This window comes from Rhyacophila brunnea, unplaced genomic scaffold (assembly GCF_057557595.1).
Source record: "Rhyacophila brunnea isolate RB1 unplaced genomic scaffold, BYU_Rbru_1.0 scaffold_19, whole genome shotgun sequence".
Lineage (NCBI taxonomy): Eukaryota > Metazoa > Arthropoda > Insecta > Trichoptera > Rhyacophilidae > Rhyacophila > Rhyacophila brunnea.
The window spans coordinates 10,947,707-10,968,763 of NW_028232848.1; the positions used below are offsets into that span (position 1 = coordinate 10,947,707).

The following is a 21,057-nucleotide window of genomic DNA, read 5'->3' on the forward strand; positions in this document are numbered from 1 at the left end:
GACGTATAATTTATCATATTTAAATGCACGTGATTTAACGAAACATTCATATTACCTATACACATATTATATCAAAATGTCAGTGGTAGCAATCGGTGATTGCCAGCTATTTTGCTAGACCTAGCAGCCTGAGGTGGTATCAGGCAACATTCTGAAGGCCAGACTCCAGACTAAACAACGCGGATGACCTCAAATTTGTATTGGCAGTGACAACGGAAAACTATGGCATCGTCTATGCATTCTTCACAATAATTGTATTCAAATCTAACACCATGTCATTAGGATGCCAAGCTGTCTGCAAGACCTAGCGAGACATACTGGCGAGAGCCAGCTGGCTCAGCTAGTTATATTAATTTTCAATGACGAAATAAATAAAATAATATGTCAGATTTTTTTACTGGGATTATTATTTTCAGTTTGAATTTGATGGTTATCTACTATTAGCTAAAATATATTATTAGTAAAATAATTATTCAATTAATTCCATACTCTACTTAAAGCACATTTACATTGGCTTAGTACTCGTTACTCGCACTAATACCTCTCCTGAGATATTCCAAGGTTTAAAAAATTAAAGATACCTCACATCAAAACTGAGTAGTAATTCAATTCAATTATAAATAGGTATAATATGAGGAACCAATGCCAAACGGCCTTTTATCCTTGTCATATGTAGTACTCGTGATTGTATACCTATTAACGAAGAGCGTATGGCTCTTCGTCGTGGGTCTGAAGGAAAAAAATGAAAATGAAAAACTGGGAAAAATAGGGGTTATAGATACAGTTGGTTTCTCCTTCGAATTGACGGAGTCAGCACTGCGGAATATTTAATTTTTTATCTCTGTAGATGGAGAGGGAACCAAATGGCCTCTTTTTGTCTCCTATTGTAGGGAAAAAATATTGACTAATAAGACTTTAAGAGCAGTAATGCTCGTGGTGTCGAAAATTTGGTGGGCATTGCTGGATCGTAATTGTATGGGAAGTCTGCGATCATGGAGCTGTAGATTTTTTTAGAAAGTTTCAAGACGTGGTCGTAAATGGTTTCTACGTTCAAGTCTCTATGAAGAGTAGTATTGCGTACAAGCCATGGGGCATTTGTGACTGTTCTAATATATTTGTTTTGTATGGTATGTAGCGTTTTAATTTATTTTTGTAGGATAAGCATAGCCCCAGACGGGGGCAGCATATGTTATAATAGGACGAGACTACACGTAATATACCCGACTAAGAGCGCGATGCAGAGCCATCTGGATTAACTTGGCAATAAACACAATCCAGAGTTATTAATTTAGCTCTACTTACACCATTTACACGTCTAAAGTATGGTTCTGCACCGCGCTTTGGATGTGGTACAGGGTTTGAATAGTTTCTCGTCACATGTAATTTTCGTTGCATACTTTCTCAATATCTTTTCTTCAAATATATCTGGCTTCCTCTTATCTTTTTGATAAGGCTCAACTTCTCCGATCCATATGTCAATAAGGACTTGACGAACGGTTCGTATAGTTTAATTTTTATTTTATTTGTGAGAAGTCTTGATTTTGAGGTGTCTCTGTAAACCTTTTGTAGCTGTAGTGTTCGTAACTAGTGAAATTCTTCTACTCGACTTTTTGTCTGATGTCGTTTTGAGTGATGCATGATGCGTGATTCCAGACGATTGATTTACTGATTATAAATACAGCTGCCAACTGATTGTATCTGTCCGATAATCACAATCAACGATGGAACTAGGATGGAAGATAAGATAAAAACAGTCAAATTTACGATTCAATGACATAAAAAAATCACCATTAAAGTTTCAGTTGTTTTCCTTGCAACACGTGATCCTTTTGTGAAACTACTTCAAAATCCATTTTGGAAATATTCACTAGAGATGTTACGAAAGTGTGACGTAATATTTTCGACCCACCCAGATGGAATATTCTTCAGTGGCGACGATGTATCTGGAAAAGTAAATATAACTTTGGAGAAACCAAAAAAAGTACGAGGTAAGAAGGATTATTAATTTTAAGATTGAGCTATAAACGATTATCGTTTGGAATCAAACAAGTCAAGATCCTACTTTTCGGCGGAATCTATGTATAAAAACAATAAATAGCAAGGCCTGAACAAAAACGATGCATGAGTGCGAGTGAAAAAGTATTCGGCACCTTTATAATCTCTGCGACACGCGCTAGAGTAAGATAAAAGGTCTACATATTTTTGAGTCAGTTTCCAAAAGTATCGCTGGCAAATCGTGGTGAATCGTTTCACGTAGCATCGATAATCTGCGAGTTCGTGTTGCTAAATTTGCTATTTTTTGTGTTAAACATAAAGTCAGTGGTATATATTTTTAGTTAATTAAGTAGGAAAGGTGGTTCTGCGTGTTGTATTAAAATATGGTAGCCGTACTGATAAGCAAGAAGATGGTATTACGTTTCATAGGTAAGTTGATACATGTGTGTGACAATTTATTTATATATTATTATTTATTTTAATATCAGTGACCTAGTGTTTCTTTAAAATAACTTAAATTATGGATATATTTACCTAATGGTTGCATTTTGACCGCTTAAAAATACTATATAAAATAGAAACTTATATTTTAATTCTGAGCGTCTAATGCGAGCACTTTGGGCGAGCACTAGTGAAATGGTCTATGGTCTCGAACATTTGTAGGCGAATGCGTTCGCTCACCCACAAACCAAACGCACGGAACGTAGCTTCATTTAGCAATGCAACGGGTGGCGTCTAGATGTATCTATAGTCTATGATAAATAGTGATTTAGATAATTTTGACACAATAACATATTTTGCACGTCATCAAGATTTGATTCAGTTCCAATATTTTTTTAAAATATGATTTATACCCACGAACAGTGGCGGCCGGTGGTTTCCAAAATTGCTTTCATTGGGGGTGCACTCAAAATTTTCTTACCTTATTTAAAAAGCATATCAATTCAGCGTTGTTTCTGTTTAGCGAACACCTCAATCACTTCTCATTAAAGTCTTGAACTGTTTGTAAAAGTTTTTTCTCAATGCTTAACACAGGTAGACATGTTAAGTCAGTCCTGATTCATGGTAAGTATTTCTGAAAGACGATTTAATTCTTTTAATGGTTGAGAAACACTTTTCAATTTCCACAGATGTCATCGGACCATCCTTTTTTTATTCTGACTCTTATTATTATTATTGATAAAGTCTACGTTTACCGACATCATTTTAAAACACATACACTTCACTGATTGAACTATAATTATAAGTATTAAGTATTATAAATCTTTTATTCAAAATTTATCATTTTAAAACACATACACTTCCCTGATTAAACAATAAGTATACATGTTACACCGAATGTGCGAAATTGACTATTACATGAAATGGCCAAAATTTTGGCTAATTCATGTAACAGTCAAGCCTGTTGCCTTATTCATGAATTAGGTAAATTTTCTGCTGGGTACATGAATTCGCCAGGGTATGGAATTCTTGAACTGTCAACATGACAGAAGAAAAAGTAAATTTAATACGGATGGTTTTATTAGTTATAATTGGACATATTATAATATTATAATTATTAGGTTAGGTAAGGTTAGGTTAGATTAGGTTAGGTTAGGTTAGGTTTGGTTTTGTAATTCTGAATTAAAGTATTCAAGTGAATGTTCATTTTGAGGTTAGCTATCAAGTGTCAACAAACTATCACAAACATTCAATCGACCAAGCACGAATCAAATCACGAAAATAGTTTTCAATACAATTCTTCCGTTATTTCTTTGCGCATAGTAAATAGATATGAAAGTCATTGCAGTTACATATTGATTGGTATATTTTTATATTATAATCAATGACATTTGCTTAGTTTGATTAGTTGCAAAAAATATCACCGGAGCGCGATCATCTATTTTGACCAAAGATAATATATGTACATTTTGACCAATGCACGAGCATTTTGATACATTTAGTTTAGTTGCAAAAAATACCACCGTAGCGCTACTATCTAATTTGTCCAAGACATGAACTAGACAGAAAAATTACTGCCGAATTCACGCACTCTCCAGATATGTTGTCTAATTCATGAATAAGGTAACGGGCTTGCATTTTTCATGATTTAGGCAAAATTTTGCCCATTTCATGTAATATTCAATTTCGCACAATCGGCGTAACATATATATTGTTATGAATTTATTTTTATGAACAAAACTATCAAAATAACGTGACAAAACACCTAAAAAAGCCGACTATAACGACGACCGCAGAAATCATACTGAATTGTATGTAAGAAATAATATTTGAAGAAAATATTAAAAAAAAAAAAACTATCGATTGTTTTGATTAGCTAGGTACGTATTTTTCGACTCTCGACAAATCGTCAGTTTCTTCGTCTACAAAAAGCAATAAAACTCCAGCAAAATGCCTGCATTGTTAAAAATATGACATCATGTTATACATATTCACTCACTATGAGAAAGAACATGGTAACTAAGATTTTAATTTTTTATAAATTATATTCAAATATTTGCAAATATGGAAGGAATAAATGATCGATCCAAAATATTTATGTTGATAATCAATTTTTATTCAATATCAGCCTATTTTCAATGAATTTATATGAGATTTAAATAAAAAAAATCTATTTTTTTATCAATCCTGCTAAATCTCAGTTACTACATTTTTCCGCGTAACTTTTGAGCTGCGTCCCAAATGGTCATAAAATTTTGTGTATTCATGAGTTATTTATCGTTTTCACGTGTCGGCTTGAACTGTTATTACCCAATGTAATATGAACGGCAAACTAAGATCCATATTTGTGCGTTCCGACGAGCGCACGAATTCGGTGACTGTTTACTGAGTATATGCTTTTGGTATAAATTTACATGGATTAAATTGCAATAAACGAGTGATGACTTATGAATAGCATTGTTGCACATTTAGTGATGTTTAGGAAAAAGCAGTGCAGCGCACATGCATGGTGTTAGAGGAGCCGCCGCCGCTGCCCACGAATATACACATAGAATTACAAATTATTATAATGTGGACACGTAAGTAGAATAGGTCTCAATATAGATCGAATTATTTTTTCAATCGATAAGATAAATGAGGCATATTGTATAGTCCGTACTAGGGAATCCAATCCCGAGCCAAAATTCTGATCCCGGGATTTCGGGATTACAATTTGACAATCCCGGGATTGGAATTTTTTTCCATTGTTAATATAATTTTTTATATTTACAAATAACATTGATAAAATCGGTCAAAAATAAATCGAGTATAATTTATACTATTATTTAAGACATTTATTGTTAATATTTTATACGTTCAATCTTGGAAATACACAAGTTTAATGGAGTAAATAATATTGTAATATAAATAATAATGTGAATTTAATATGCGATTGCTGTTTCTGATAGTAAAGACATAATAAATGGATTAGCGAGATTTTTATTTATTTTTAATTAATTTTTTATATTTACAAATAACATTGATAAAATCGGTCAAAAATAAATCTAGTATAATTTATACAATTTAAGACATTTATTGTTAATATTGTATACGTTCAATCTTGGAAATACACAAGTTTAACGGAGTAAATAATATTGTAATTTAAATGATAATGTGAATTTAATAGAAGATTGCTTTTTCTGATAGTAAAGACTTAATGAATGGATTAGCGAGATTTAAAATATTAAAGCAAATAATCATGGCGTACTTATGGCCTTTCCGCTTCATAAATCTAATTAGTCAGCCAAATATGAAACAGCCGTAAAACGTATGATATCATGGTTGAATTACTTTGTTAAAAGTGCGAAACATTATGTTTTTCCAATCTTTCTCATTTTTAATAATTTATGTGAAAAAATAAAATGAATCGGCAACCTACACATGGGTATAAATCAAAATTCATTCAAACTCAGTTTATTTCTAAATCTGTTATATTTTCGCTTTTATTTTATTTTCCATAAAAATTGATAAAAAAATCAATCCCGAAATCCCGGGATTAAGTTTATCAATCCCGGGATTCATAGGTATCGAAAATAGCTCGGGATCCCGGGATCCCGGGATTCGGGATCCCGGGATTGGAATCCCTAGTCCGTACTATCTTATACCCAGGGTTTTTTTAAAGAAAAAAAGGTGCAGGAACTCATTTCTTGTCAAGCTTTTTACAAAAGAAAAATATATTCAAATAAATAACTATTTGTATTTATAAACAAATACTTACAAATATACAACTATAGCAGTTGTAAAAAATAAAATTGTAAAAACCTAATACCTATTACTACATTTGAAAAAAAATGTTATAGTGATTTCCAAAGTTTTGTCCAATTCTCGTCTGGCAAATCGTCTGGATTCCTTTTCTCAGTGTTATTAATTGTCTATGGCTGAATGTCTTCCTCTGAGTCTCTGAGTGACCACCGATAAACGTATTTTGAAGGATTGAAAAGTATCAAAGGTGGTTCGATGAGTTTGATGAATATATGAGCTGCAACATATGAGATTTATAATAGGGTCCAAAATAAATGCAAACAAACTAACAAAATCTAAAGGTCCACATTGCAATCTTGTAGGTCCAAACTTAGTTCTGATAATTTATGAGAGCGTCACACACAAATAATTGTTTTTTGGTCTAATGAGCAGCAGTACGGCCAATCATTTTGAATTCGGCCTTGCTCCTCAAGATCAGCTTGAGATAATTCAGACACATCAACTAGTACCTACTGATATTTCCATATTTTCTGTCGTCGTTTCTGTAATAGTTTTGGACTTTTGATTAGCGGGACCAGAGGTTGAGAAGTAACAGATGAATATTTTTTTCATTTTTACATAAGAGAGCACCAATTTCTAATCTATCTACATTTCATCTGGTTCATAACGATAGATACGTACAGTGGCGCACCCAGGGGGGGGGGGGGGCAAGGGGCATTGCCCCCCCCAAAAACATTAAAATTGAAAGCCAATAGATTAGACAAATAAAAACAGGGCAAAAAATGATTTGTAATAATTCTCCAGCACCCTTTTTAGAAAAATTTCTTAGATTTTAATTTCTAACACAAAAATTTCGAAACACTAATGTCAGGTTTTTTTAGAAACCCAATACCTAAGGGAACTGTCAAAAAATTCTCGGTGTCCACCCGAATTCCGGAGTGGTGTAGGTCATGGCTGGGGAGGGGTGACAGGGCTCTAGCCTGGGGGGCCGGGCTGTGGGGGGCCCGGCGTGTCGGGTTGACCAGATAAGTGATATATAGATAAACACACATCATAAATTAGTTTTACTAGTAAAAAAGTCACTTGCGGCGCTATTATACTTCACGGCCATGAACATTTTCAAATACTTATATAATTGTGCAATATATTTTTTGATTATTATGTGTCGATACTCGACAGCTCCATTATTAAAGTAGATGTATTAAAAATAGCCAATAATTCACTGTATAAGTACCCTTAATTTGAACTAAAATACAATTTAAAAAACGTTAATGTAGTGTTTCACATTGCATTTAATCTTAGCGGTAGGTAGGGGGGGCGCCAAATATCCCAGCCTGAGGGCCCGTATCAGGATGTGGGGACCATGGTATAGGTACACCGAGTGCAATAGACAAAAGACCGATAAACGAGAAATTAAGCTGTGAAGAAGAAAAAGAGTCTATGGGACTAATTTACATTCTCCTCCTTGCCCCCCCCCCCCAATATTAAATCCTGGGTGCGCCACTGGATACGTACCTACCATATTTTTTATCATTTTGACAAAATATATAAATATGGATTATAATTATGTAAATGCGAATATTGTTGGGTCTAATTGCTTTTGAAACATTAAAAAATAACTACCTTGAAAAAAGATGCTGGAACGCTGTTTCACCGCGTTGCATGACAAAAAAGACCTGCTTATTATACCTATTAATCATTTGCGGCACCATTATTTTATTAGTACTCTAAAACTTGAACGTGATACGTTATTCTGAGAAGGTTTTAGTTTATTTAGAAATCTATTTTGTAAAGTATATATTACTATAGATAGGCATTGATTTAATGTATTTCAGAAATATCTATGACGGTGACAGGAATTGGAAAATGTCGATGGGATGACACTGACATATCCGGAAAGCTCAAAAAAACAATAAATTATAAGTCAGATGAAACATATTTGGACACTTATAAAGCATTGCTGTCCTCCGAGTCTGAGAAAGGTGAGTACAAAGCAATACTTACTGAATACAATTATACCTACTCCCTATCGAGAGAATCCATATAACTCCCATGTACTTAGGCAAAGTGCCGCCCTTAACCAGAACTAACTTAGGTATTGCCACCCTCTTCCATTTTTAGTCATAGCATATTAATTCATTATGTTTTCTACTTATATATTAATTCGTTATGTATGTACTTACTAGATAACTGTATTATATTATTTCTTCTGGCAAACTTAAATGGATAATTGCAATAAAAATCACTGAATTTCAGATTAGGCATATTATTATGTTGTCAGGACATCATCATTCCTTTTCACGAAAGACAACGCTTCGTTATTTCCGATGAAACATTTATCCCTCAAACATGGCCACACTTACTGGTTTATCAGTATTTATGCAAATGGTTTCCATCCGCGACTGAAAAAAAAACATGACCGTTTATATTAGAATGACATTTATTATACAATATTCATTTGTTTACGCACTTCTTCTTGGTTGTTTCCTCGTGGTTAAGGAATAACTTTAATTTGTTGAGCGACCAAGACTTTCCACCCCTCTCAATCATCTGCTTATCTCAGGGAAGAGTGAAGGCTGGTCCCAGTCAGCTCCTTGGTCGCTCCAGCGCGCCGACGCTTTTCTTCTGCTACGCACATCATATTATAATAAATATATTTTGGTCTGGACTACGCATACAAATAAAGCCGGTTACAAACGTAGCCCCTACTTTAGCGGTACCTATATTTGCGCAAGTATAATACATATAAAATGATAGTTAGTAATACTGTGCATGTTTTTTGACTATACAAGCGACATGAAAATTATGATTTCTATACTAAATGCTTATGCAGGTATAAGGCCCTCCTCCCACGGAGCAACTGAAATCCGACGGAACTGAAACTAAAATTCCAACCAGTATCTAGCAGGTTTTGATTTCATTGACACCCGCTTTAAAAAAAAAGAAATAATTAAATTTTATATAAAATTTATTAAAGACTAGCTAATGTATTTCAATGGGGGCTCGCTGACGGCGAGACTGGTATCTCTCAGTTTCAAAACGGTCGCGTAGAGACGCGACATGCTAGTCGCGCGGTCTCTTAAGTTTCCAGTCACCGTAAAACAGTAGTACCAATTTCAATAGATTCGGTGAAAAATCATATTTTCTTACCAAAATAGGTAGCACTGCGTAACAAGCGTCATGCTGTAAAAACCACAACAACCCAAGACGTTAAAAGTACAAGATAAGCAAAATTGAAATAACCTAATTGTATTCGAGTAAACGCAGCAGCGTGCGTGTTGTCGGTTTTTGTACAAAACACCTGATGGTTCAGTTTGACAGTTTGAGGTTATGTGATTATTATTTCAAATTTCAAGTGGCTTTCATCACCATCCAGGTCCGTCAGATTTCAGTTGCGCCGTGGGAGGAGGGCCTAACTGTGAACAGGTGTAGTAGAGACTTGCGTAAGTCTGAAACCATTTGAATTTCTCGACGATGTGGTTTAAATCTAAACTGATACAATTCATATTGTATAAATACGAGTATGTGCTATATAGAAGTTAAAAAATATGACCATATTGTATACTAATTGTGCACCAAAAAAAATGCGCAAGTATACCTACTGATCAAGTACGCAGTCAAATCGATAGGTAATTATTTATGTATTCACAAGCGTTAGCTTAGCTTAGGTCGACTATATATACACACTCATGTATATACTAGTTTGTGTAGCCAGCTTAATATTAGCTTGTATATATTATTAGATATAAATAAGTGAGAGAGTAAGATTTATTTGGATTTATTATTTTGCAGATGGAGTATCAATCCTTTCTCCTGGAGTCCACACCTTTGATTTCACATTTAGCCTTCCGTATAATCTTCCGTCATCGTGTGACGCGAGCTTCGGACGAATAACCTACCTCGTCAGCATCAAAGCAATACGACCGTACAAATTTGACTACACGCACAAGGAATACTTTACAGTTATGGCATACGTGGACCTAAATACGATTAGAAATATTCGGGTGAGTACTTTAAGGCCATTTCCCACGGTCTGATCCAGTAACGACTCCAGGCAAAGTGCCCTTAAACAGACCTAGAATGCCGACCCCTCCCATTTTTAGCTTAAAATCTTCGTTAGGTTAGGCACGTACCAGGGCTCGAAATGCGCATCGGGGCGCCCTTCCGGATCGTCTGAAATTGGTAAAATCATCACTCCGTCTTGTGGACAAAATATTTTGACCGTGTGAGCTATCTAGGCCATATACTTAATAGAAAATCTAACACCTATTTTAATAAAATACACATAAAATTTGTTAAAATTGTCGAGCGCCACGGTTCGTTAACTTTTCCATTTCGAGCGCTGGCACTGGCTTGTCTTAAATTGACAAATAATACACAAAAAAAATATTTAAATTAACATAAATACAACATCTACTAAGAATTAGATCATTTCCACGAAACCTACTCTCAAACAGTCGTGGTTTTAGGTACATGGAGGTCTGTGGTGTTGCAAGTTTGGAGGTACCCTTGTGAAAATATTGCCTGTGCGAGAAACGACCATTACAATATGTATTATAATGGTTGTGTTGTCAGGATTTTTTATGCTTTGATTCTTTCTCATGAAGCGACTGCATCGTCTGCTTCGTGGAAAATCGCCACTGCTCTTAAAAGTTGTAATATTTGTATTCCTTCATGAATGTGCATCACTTATGTAACGCAAGAATAAATGAATGAAGGAATAATTATTATTATTCCAATTCGGTCATGGCTCCAGGGAAGGGAATGGGACGACTGGCCTCCGGACAATTGGACGCCGCACTGTCGTATACACGTGTAGACGAGGTATTTTAATCAGTTTCTATCTACTACTTAGTAGTTTGAATTCATTTTACTGTTAACATAATGTATTCTTTATCGCGGATTGACGATTGCCATGCCTAAGGCTTTATATAAAATAAAAAACTCTTTTTTCGTTGGAACTTACACATATGCACGATTAAATCATTGTATACGTCTGCATATTTACATTCTTACCAACTATTAAATCATAATATAATCATTGAAGTATAAATATTATTATTAATTTTTTTTTAAAGTACCTATAAGTTACTTACGTCTATTTATTTTCAAATTCCGTGGCGTCCAGTTGTCCGGTGCCAAATCGTCCTAGACCCCCAGGGAACGACTCATAGGTGACTTTTCACGATCGGGGGTAGGGATTCCAATCCCGGGATTCCGAGCAATTTTCGATACCTATGAATCCCGGGATTGATAAACATAATCCCGAAACTTTCGGGATTGATTTTTTTATCAATTTTTATGTAAAATAAAATAAAAACGAAAATGTAACAGAAAAAATACTTTTAATAACAAATAACTACATTAGAAATAAACTGAGTTTGAATGAAGTTTGATTTATACCCATGTGTAAGTTGCCGATTCATTTTATTTTTTCACATAAATTATTAAAAATGAGAAAGATTGGAAAAAAACAATGCTTAGCACTATTACCAAAGTAATTCCACCATGATTTCACACGTTTTACGGCAGTTTCATATTTGGTTGACTAATTAGATTTATGAAGCGGAAAGGCCATAAGTACACCGCGATTATTTTCTTTACTATTTCAAATCTCGCTAATCCATTCATTAAGTCTTCACTATCAGAAACAGCAATCTCATATTAAATTCACATTATTATTTATATTACAATATTATTTACTTCATTAAACTTATGCATTTCCAAGATTTAACGTAGATATACAATTATTAACAATAAATGTCTTAAATAGTATAAATTATACTAGATTTATTTTTGACCGATTTTATCAATGGAAAAAAATGCCAATCCTGGGATTGTCAAATTGTAATCATCCCGAAATCCCGGGATCAGAATTTTGGCTCAGGTTTGGATTCCCTAATCGGGGGTGATCGTGGCAGATGGTCGGATAAGATGGCTGACCTGATAATCTCGCAATGTTATTTGAGAATGGAGGAATTAATATAATTTATACATTGTTTTGATTATTATTAATTATTTATCTTGTAATTTTTTTTAGCGCCCGATATCAGAAAAAATAGAAAAAAAATTCGCAACACTTTTTTCATCATACGGAACATTCACCATGACTTTAACCATTCCGGTTTCCGGTTTCGTCCCTAGTCAAAGTATACCGATTCACTATGAAGCACATAACGATAGCAAAGTGAAAGTATTTTACATAAAATTTGAACTACACAAGGTGAGTTGTAATTTTATTTCTTTGATAGAAAATACATAATATTAACTTCTTCAAATGCCGTCTTGTAACTGAAGGTTGGCTATCATTTTATTAGTGCCATTCCTATTCATTGCGTCTCTGAAGATTGGTTATATGCTTCGGTCGAACCACTCAGGCACAAACCAGGCCGTCTAGGGCAGGGGTCGGCAAACTCTTGGACCAAAAGAGCCAAATATGAGTATGGCAACGGTTAAGTTAAGTTGGACTGCAGAGGTAGTACCTTTGTTCTGAGTAAACCAGACACTGGTCCTCGCTGTCCTACAAGGCAAGTGGATGCGTAATGTAGATCTAAAACAGATCATTAGCTTCTCCCTTACCGAGACCGTCTGTGCGTGGTGCCAGCACCCCATCCTCCTAGAGGTGACCCTGGTATCGCAGAACACAGCGAATCTAGACTGGGAAGTCAATAAATATCCCTGGTATTGGGCAGCAGCAATTACCAGTACTGATGTAAGGTGGAGAGGATGGACTTCGGTACAGCTTACATTTAGATAACTGAAGGCATGGTCGCAACGGCTTTAATGGCTTTGACACTGCGAAAATGAGGTCAGTAATTATTATGGTTTAATAATGAACCTCAAGAAAACAAAACTAGTATCAAAAGCAGCGACACCAGACACCAACACAAATTTTGTCATTAACAGCGAACCAATCGAACGTGTGACCCATTATAAATATTTAGGTACATGGGTCAATGAGAAATGGGACCAGTCTCAGGAAATAAAAACTAGAATTGAGATCGCAAGGAGCGCCTTTCTCAAAATGAGACGCCTCCTTAGCAATCGAGATCTTAACCTAGGTCTGAGACTGCGTATGGTACGTTGTTATGTGCTCTCAATTCTTTTCTATGGTATGGAAGTATGGACGCTAAACCAAGAGATGTCACGGAGACTTGAAGCTTTCGAGATGTGGCTGTATAGAAGCATCCTCAAAATTCCTTGGACTGACCGGGTGACAAATGTTGAAATTCTCAATCGAATGGGGAAGGACCGAGAAGTTCTACGTAGTATCAAAACCAGGAAACTACAAAACCTCGGCCACATTATGAGAGGACAAAAATACAGCATTCCCCAACTTGTCATTCAAGGAAAGATCAACGGGAAGCGTAGCAGAGGACGGCGCCGCATTTCGTGGATTAAGAACCTCCGTGATTGGTACGAGTGCACCTTCACCGAACTGTTCCGGGTAGCAGACGATAAAGATAAGATCGCCTTGATGGTGGCCGACCTCCGCTAGGGGATGACACAATAAGAAGAAGAACGGTTACAAAATTTTTCGAGAGCCATACATATATTTTTATAAATATGATTTATTTCAGTGAATGTTATTGTTTATTTATCAAGTGAAGAACATTTTGCGAATAAAACTAACGCACATATAAGTTTTTTATTGTTGACATTATAAATAATATAATTTTTAGAGAAAATGAGTTAGGTACATACAATTTTCACGCATTCCTTAAAACTAATGTGAACAATGAGCTTCCTTGCATTTCTTTGGAGAGTGTCTGTATGTTTGGTATGTAACTTGTAGTTTTCAATTTTAGGCGTTACTCCAAATTATCATCGGTTATTTGGCTTCTCTAAATGCTATTTATATTGTTCATCGTAATATTTACCTTATTATGTAGATCTTTTAGTATTTGTTGTTAGTGTTTTAGCTGTGTTGTGAAATTAAATTGCATTTTTCTCTCTCCAAATCTTCAATTTTGGTGGCAAGACCTACAAATTTGGAGCTACATAACTCTTTTCTTGTTAAATCCACAAAAAAAAATATTTCAAAAGTGCTCGTGTCAATATGAAATGGAGAAAAATTTAATTTGTCGACTATTGCAATGGGCGGATTTAAAACGACAATAATCATACCTTTTTGTAAAAAATGTGAATTGGGAATTTGGCAAAGAGCCACATGTGGCTCGCGAGCCGCGGTTTGCCGATCCCCTCTCGAGCCCAGACACTCCCAACCAGGCCTACCACCTACGAGTTATTGCGGGGTGTCGCATCCGCAAGTGGTTATCTAATGCGCGTGTCGTTAGCGGTCTTAACTCATAATAATTAGTAGCACCATTAGTATCCGTTTGTGTCGTCCGCGCTGTCTTGTTTTTTAGACATGCCGCATCGGAATAATAAAGCAATTAATGGATGCCACAGATATTTGCACCAATTTATGAGTGCCACGGTCTATAATATAATATCATACATATGCCTTTCTTAATTTTCTGTCCCTAAGCAATTCACGATCTCTCTGCCCCCATGGGACGTCATTGGTATGGAATATATCAATGGCTGAACTAATTGATACAATTATAATGAATCTTTGGCATTAAAGAATGCATGGAAACGTTTGATTTATGAAAATCAACCTAAAAAGGCTCATTTTTTTTCTTATTGGTGACACAACATTGGATCATATCCACGAGTTCGAGGCATTCAAAAATCGAATTACAGTTTTAACCACCCACATGCTCAGCGTACGTCAAAATGGAGCTTTTATGCTATTTTCAAAGCATGATCCTGGACATTCCTTAAGCGTTGTAGATAATCTATATACATAATTTTGAAGCCTTATTATCTTTTATATTTATTTTAAACATTTAATGACTGCATAAAGTATTTTTATTACATAAAATAGTATTATTTTAAACCTCTCGCTCTAATGTTTTAGAATATAGTCATATTTCAGTACGTCCATGTGAAGTGGTATTAAGATTTTTTGTATTTATTAATTTTTAAAAGAATTTATAAAACCATTAGCAAAATTTATGTTGACATTATTATGGTGAAATATTTACAATAAAAAAATATATTGATAATCTCTGTGATCCCAAATTTGACAAGAATTAGGCATTTTATTATTCAAGAAATGGGCAAGATTTACAGATTTAAAGATACTTTTAAAGATATTGATTATAAGCTATGTATCTGACCATTCAAGTGTGATAAACATTCTACGAATAATGTTTGTTTTATAATAATTATTGACCTAAGAATAAGGTAAGTAGTATTTTTTTGAAATACGCCATTTCTATTGGCATTTCCCCCCTTAAACATACCTAAAAGGTCAGCATATTGACGTCGTGATTTTAGCCTGGGAAAATTCAAGAGATTAATCCCATCACCAGCGGTGCGATAACACAGGGTGTAAGTGGCAGAACACCTGTTAATTTTTCAATGCGTGTTTCATTCAAAGCATGGTGTTGATCGAAAGCTAACAAACATTTCTCATACAAAGTTTGTCAAGAGTTCATATTCACTGCTAAAGACACGCGTGGCGTATGGCCATTAGATACAATATACTTTCACTGCTGAGAAGTTAATTACCACATTTAATTATCATGCTAATTGCTACACGCCCGGTGTGTCTTTAGCAGTGACCGAGTTGTGGTTATTAACTTGTCAGCGGTGAATTTAAGCTTCAACCGACATGCTCCTCTTTTATTTATTCATCTAATTACAGGATACAGATTTCATCTGTTTGTCTCCAATGTTCTGGAAGAAAAATGAAAGGGAAAAAATAACTCAAGTCGTAGAACGAGGAGTTGGAATAGGGGAAATGACTACGTCTGACTTGAAGTTAGCAGTACCCGCAATACCACCAACAGATACTCATTCTTCACTCATTATCAAAACCAGATACTTGCTGAAGGTAAGACATTTTAGATTTAAATCAAATTATAATTCAGGTGAGAAAATCCTGAAAGAAAAAGCGGTCCCGACCCTCGTAAAAGTGACATCGTTATTTTTGTCGTTATTTGAATGGTCTCCATTTGGGGATGTCTCCTCTGGGGGTCTAAAGAGACCTGAACCATTCTGAGCTGACATTAATTTGTTCATTCCCGAAGTCCCAGCAACAGACGATGACCGCAACTAGCAAACTGGGCGAGAAGAAAAATGCATCTTCTCGCTCTCGACTTGACGGGAGATGACAGTAGGTCCACGTATAGGAAATCAATAAATGGTATTTTCGTGTTGTTTTAAAGAAATACTCCTCATATCTTAATACCAACACGAAATATTTTTTTTAAATCGACACCTGTCATACTTTATTAGTTTGCGTCTAGGTACAATAACGGCCCCACGATGGCCGAACGGTTTACGCGTCGGCTTATTATGTTGTGGGTCCAATGTTCGAATCACAGATCTGGCAAATACACATATTGTTTTTCAATTCGTGTTTGGGGTCAGAGTATGAACATTATAGGTTGAGAAAGAGGCGAACATCCATTTTTCGTAAAAACAAAAATCTGTAGATACAAACCTCCACTCATTACTGTCGAACAAGAACTTATTGTCCACGTGTTAAAACTGTGAACCAACAATCCCCTCCAGTGCAGGTAATCGCACTTCCGTTTTCGTATGAGGAACGCCCCCAAATATATGATTTCATTTTACGCCCCCGTGGTATACGGATCTATTAATTTACGTAATTTGAACTCCTCGATCACGAGTGAGGTTAGAATTATTATTAGTAAACTTTTGGGTTATTGCTAAGAAGAAAAAGAGTCGCACCTAAAAGGAGAGCCGATACATTATTTAAATACGCCTCTAGCACGCGTTGCCGCCATGACAGGTACATCACTTTAAGTCTTCTTTATGCGATTACAGCGACTTTTTAACGCCGATTTCGTGTTTGACAATAGAGGCCCATAATATGATCTTATTTGGATCGGACGTGGTCAAAAAAACAGTTTTCTTTAATATCAATGAAGGAAATCATAATATATTTTATTGGAAATAAAATACATCGCTTCTTTGCAAATCCGTGTTGTTAAGGCGATACTTCAGTGAAACGGCAAATAATTTTCAACCATAGGCGCGACGAAATTTTTGACTCGCTGGCAGTCTGAGAGCGAACGACGAGGTGTGAATACGTCAATTTGTTTCGTGATGGCGACGGGGTAATTAATTCTTAAATCGTGTAAAGATGACTAAAAACGTTTCCCATTTACTTTAAAAAGAAAACATGTCGATGAAAATATTATTATTGTTACTAATAGAATAATAAACAGAACATTAAATGAACGCGTGTTGGATTTATATGATAAATTATATCTCGGTCGACATGCGTCATTTGCACCCGCGACCCACAATCCGCGCATCGCCTAGCCACGATCTTTTTAGACCACACCTCAACTGAGGTATAGCCTTAATCAAAATGTCCTTGAGGAAGAAGCAGAGACGATAAAGTATTTGTAGCTGCAGAATAATATCTATTGTTTAAGATATTAAATGACTCTGCAATTATATATTCCAAGCGAATCCATTTCCAGTAAACAACTGAGCAAGTCGGTTGGCGAAATTAGAGATGGTGTATTATTACACCATATCACAGCACATTATACCATTATGGTGTATTAGCTGAATAAGCATTTTTCATAGTGTCATATTTTCTTACAACTGTAAAGCAAAAAATATTTCATTTCGTTACTCAATTTAAAACGCTGATTCTATAATAATTAGTCTAATATGATTATGTACCAGAATTTTATGTTAATGTGTCACTTTTTATTGTATAAATAACGAAGAATAATTTATCTAGATGTCACTCGAATCCAATTACTTAGCAAGTAACTATCACAGTAGATTATATGTACTAACATTGTATAATATACTATTGTACCGATACGCTGCTAATAAATCTCACCCTGCTACATCGAAGACTTCATTATCATCATCATCTACCTACACATCGACACCACACAAGTGACCCAACATATTCACACGCATCATCAGGAAATACCATATTCAATAAAAAGTACATCCTTTCGCCCTTCGGAGATGGCAGTGCCTACAATAAATAAATAAAACTACTTACTAAATTTATTTTGTATAATTTGCAGGTAAAAGTGATAGTTGCTGGAATGCATTCGGACATCAAAGTTTGTATTCCGATAACTATTGGAAATATGCCGTTGGAACCGATTCAAACAAATACCAAGATGGATCACATCATAAATGCTTTTGCTTGTGTTAGTGACTCTTCCTCGTCTAAAACCCTTCGCACCACCGCTGTCCATAGAAGGTAAATTAAATCTCTTTATTTCTTCTTCTTCTTCTTTCACCCTGTCACGACCCAGGGTTAGGGCATAGGGCAAGCACAAGTTCACGCCACTTCCCTCGATCCACCGCCAACTCTTGCACCTACCGCCATTCCAGACCTGCAGCGCGTAGATCGGTTTTGTAGCACCGCTGCAGTGTGAGGGAGAGCCCGCCACAACAACGGAATCCTTGAGGCTGTGCCACAAGGGTACGAAGTGTCGCACTCTTTGGCGGCATCCGGTATATGCTCCTGCTCACGAACTCGGGTGTTTGTAACGCGGTCGTACCAATTCACCCCCAAGATTCGGCGGAGATATCGATTCTCAAAGCTCAAAAGCCGAGACCTTTGAAGCTTAGTAAGATGCCATGTCTCACACCCACCAGCACAGGTAGAGTTGGATATTTCCCGAGAAAATCTCAATCTCGAAATTCGGGATTTCCCGAAATGGTGAAATTTTGAATTCTCGAGATTCGGGATTTTCAGAAAAAAATTCTCGAGATATCGGGAAATTTAAAAAGAAACCTGTAAAAAATCCTAAAATCAGTATAAAAACAGACAAATTCCAAAAAAATATGTTTTTTTTATTTATCTAAGAAGACCAACAAATAAAAGTAGGAAAACAAAAATAATTCAAAAAATTACTTATTAAAATAGAATTTCAAAAAACACAGACTGTTAATCGCTGCGTCTGACAATCGCGTACGTTTTTGAGACACAAAATTCCCTGATGTTGAAAAATTGCGCTCATTTTGTGTTGAAATTGGCTTGATAGTGTTAAATGCCCCGATCAGTCTTTGAACGTTTTGTTTTCTGTGTACTGTTTTCATATAGAAAAATCGTTTTATCAATTAATATTTGATAATAAAGAAACCCAACTCTAAGCACAAGCACGCACGTGTTGAACAAACGGTATTTGGTCCTCACAGAATACAGCTTTGACCTCCATGCGACTCCAAGTTGGCTGAATGCAGCCCGCCATACCCATGCGGATTCCAAGCTCACTAGAAAAATCTCTTTATTTACATCCAGTTTATTGACCTTCCTCTTTCGGGGATTAGACCGAAGCTGGTTTCTAACGCTCTTATAAAAAAGAATAGGTATGCTGCAACGTAGAGAGATATTAATTTTGCGTTTTATTTAAATAGTGCTATGAATATCCAAAATCGGCTATGTATAAAGTGTGTAACGAACATTTTACTTGGATCTCGACCCTTCCTAGGGCGACTCATTTGATTTTAGGTCTTGAAAATTAGGATCGATTAACCACGTTCGATCATATGTAGATTAGATGGGCTTCCACACAGTGGAATTTTGTTTTAACAGATTTTTTTATGAGAAATGGTTGTTAGCCACTTGCTCAACCTATTAAGTCCATAGTTTAACGCCAAACACATATTGAAAAACAATATGTGTATTCGCCAGACCCAGGATTTGAACCTGGGATCCACGACATTATTATCCGACGTGTCGGCCACCGTGGGCGTGATAATATAATATATATAAAATGTCTGTCTTGATCTGTAATAATTACAAGATAAAAAGAACTTTTTACATACAACGTTTTTAAATTTTCTGTTGAATTATTATGCTCAATATGCTCAAACTTGTACTTGATATGAAGTAAATAAAAAACAAACAAAATATAGTTTGATTTCCATAGTAACGCACGTATATATTAATAATTTACTTGCTAAGACCACCCCCTTAGCAAACAATAATAGTCTTTTACTTTACGGATTTTTCTGAAATAACTTTCCATACAAAACAGAATTAACCGAAAATGAATTCAATTCTGCTTAAATATGGCTAAAAGTGTTAAAAGAATGCATTGGCGTCGTGTTCTGATATATTCTAAAAGTTTCAAATGTCTAGCTAGGCGGGAAGTTAGTTAAAAATCGATTGCAAGATTTGTACTGGACAAACAAGAATACGAGCTAATAAAAACGTTGTAAAATACAAACGTTCTCCACCCAAGTATTTTCTTATATTCACCCAGCTTTCATAATTATATTATATTACACTTTAATTAAAAATAATGTTAAAATCTGAGATATTTTTCTCTTAAGTTTTTCATCACTGTCAATCGTTACCACCTACCTATTTCCCGTATACCACGAGACTTGAAATTCGGTGCATATTTGCTAACGTGTTACACATTCTATTACAATTATTAAGGGTACTCTCTATATAACATTTCCTGCTGATCCTTTGCGTGGTCCGTGTAATAAAACCACACTAATAATTAATAATAAAACAATTTTTTTCTAGCCCCTCTGACCCAAAAAGACCTCCAAGAAATCCAAGTAACGGCGGAACTCTGTGAAGAGAAGGTGCATGAAAGTGATAAAATTATTTACCTTGCACTTATAATAATATAATTTGCTGTGAAATTATATTGCATCAAGTGTCAACATCAGTGGTTTGCATCAAGTGTCAACATCAGTGGTTTGGGTGCACATAAGAGAAATTATTGATTGACGCACATGGTTCAATTGGGATGAAAAAAAATGAGTTCCTATTGAAGGATACATAATAATATTATTGGAACACGTTATATACCACCCATATTTCATAGCATA

At 35.3% G+C, this 21,057-nt stretch overlaps 1 protein-coding gene across 1 annotated transcript; it reads left to right on the top strand.

Moving 5' to 3' along the window:
* Nucleotides 1-1,502: 1,502 nt before the first annotated feature.
* Nucleotides 1,503-20,865, top strand: LOC147072751 (arrestin domain-containing protein 3-like). The gene is made up of 7 exons (XM_085945953.1): nt 1,503-2,424; nt 8,013-8,159; nt 9,970-10,181; nt 12,218-12,400; nt 15,896-16,084; nt 18,279-18,460; nt 20,747-20,865. The coding sequence occupies exons 1-7, from the start codon at nt 2,379-2,381 to the stop codon at nt 20,799-20,801; spliced, it is 1,014 nt and encodes a 337-aa protein (XP_085802079.1). The 5' UTR covers nt 1,503-2,378; the 3' UTR covers nt 20,802-20,865.
* The last annotated feature ends 192 nt before the right edge of the window (nt 20,866-21,057 follow it).

Bases quoted from the DNA above. Each gene is read 5' to 3' on its own strand.
- LOC147072751 (XM_085945953.1), top strand. From the start codon at position 2,379: ATGGTAGCCGTACTGATAAGCAAGAAGATGGTATTACGTTTCATAG. The intron at 16,085-18,278 runs GTAAGACATTTT...TATAATTTGCAG, and splicing joins AAACCAGATACTTGCTGAAG to GTAAAAGTGATAGTTGCTGG. The intron at 18,461-20,746 runs GTAAATTAAATC...ATTTTTTTCTAG, and splicing joins ACCACCGCTGTCCATAGAAG to CCCCTCTGACCCAAAAAGAC.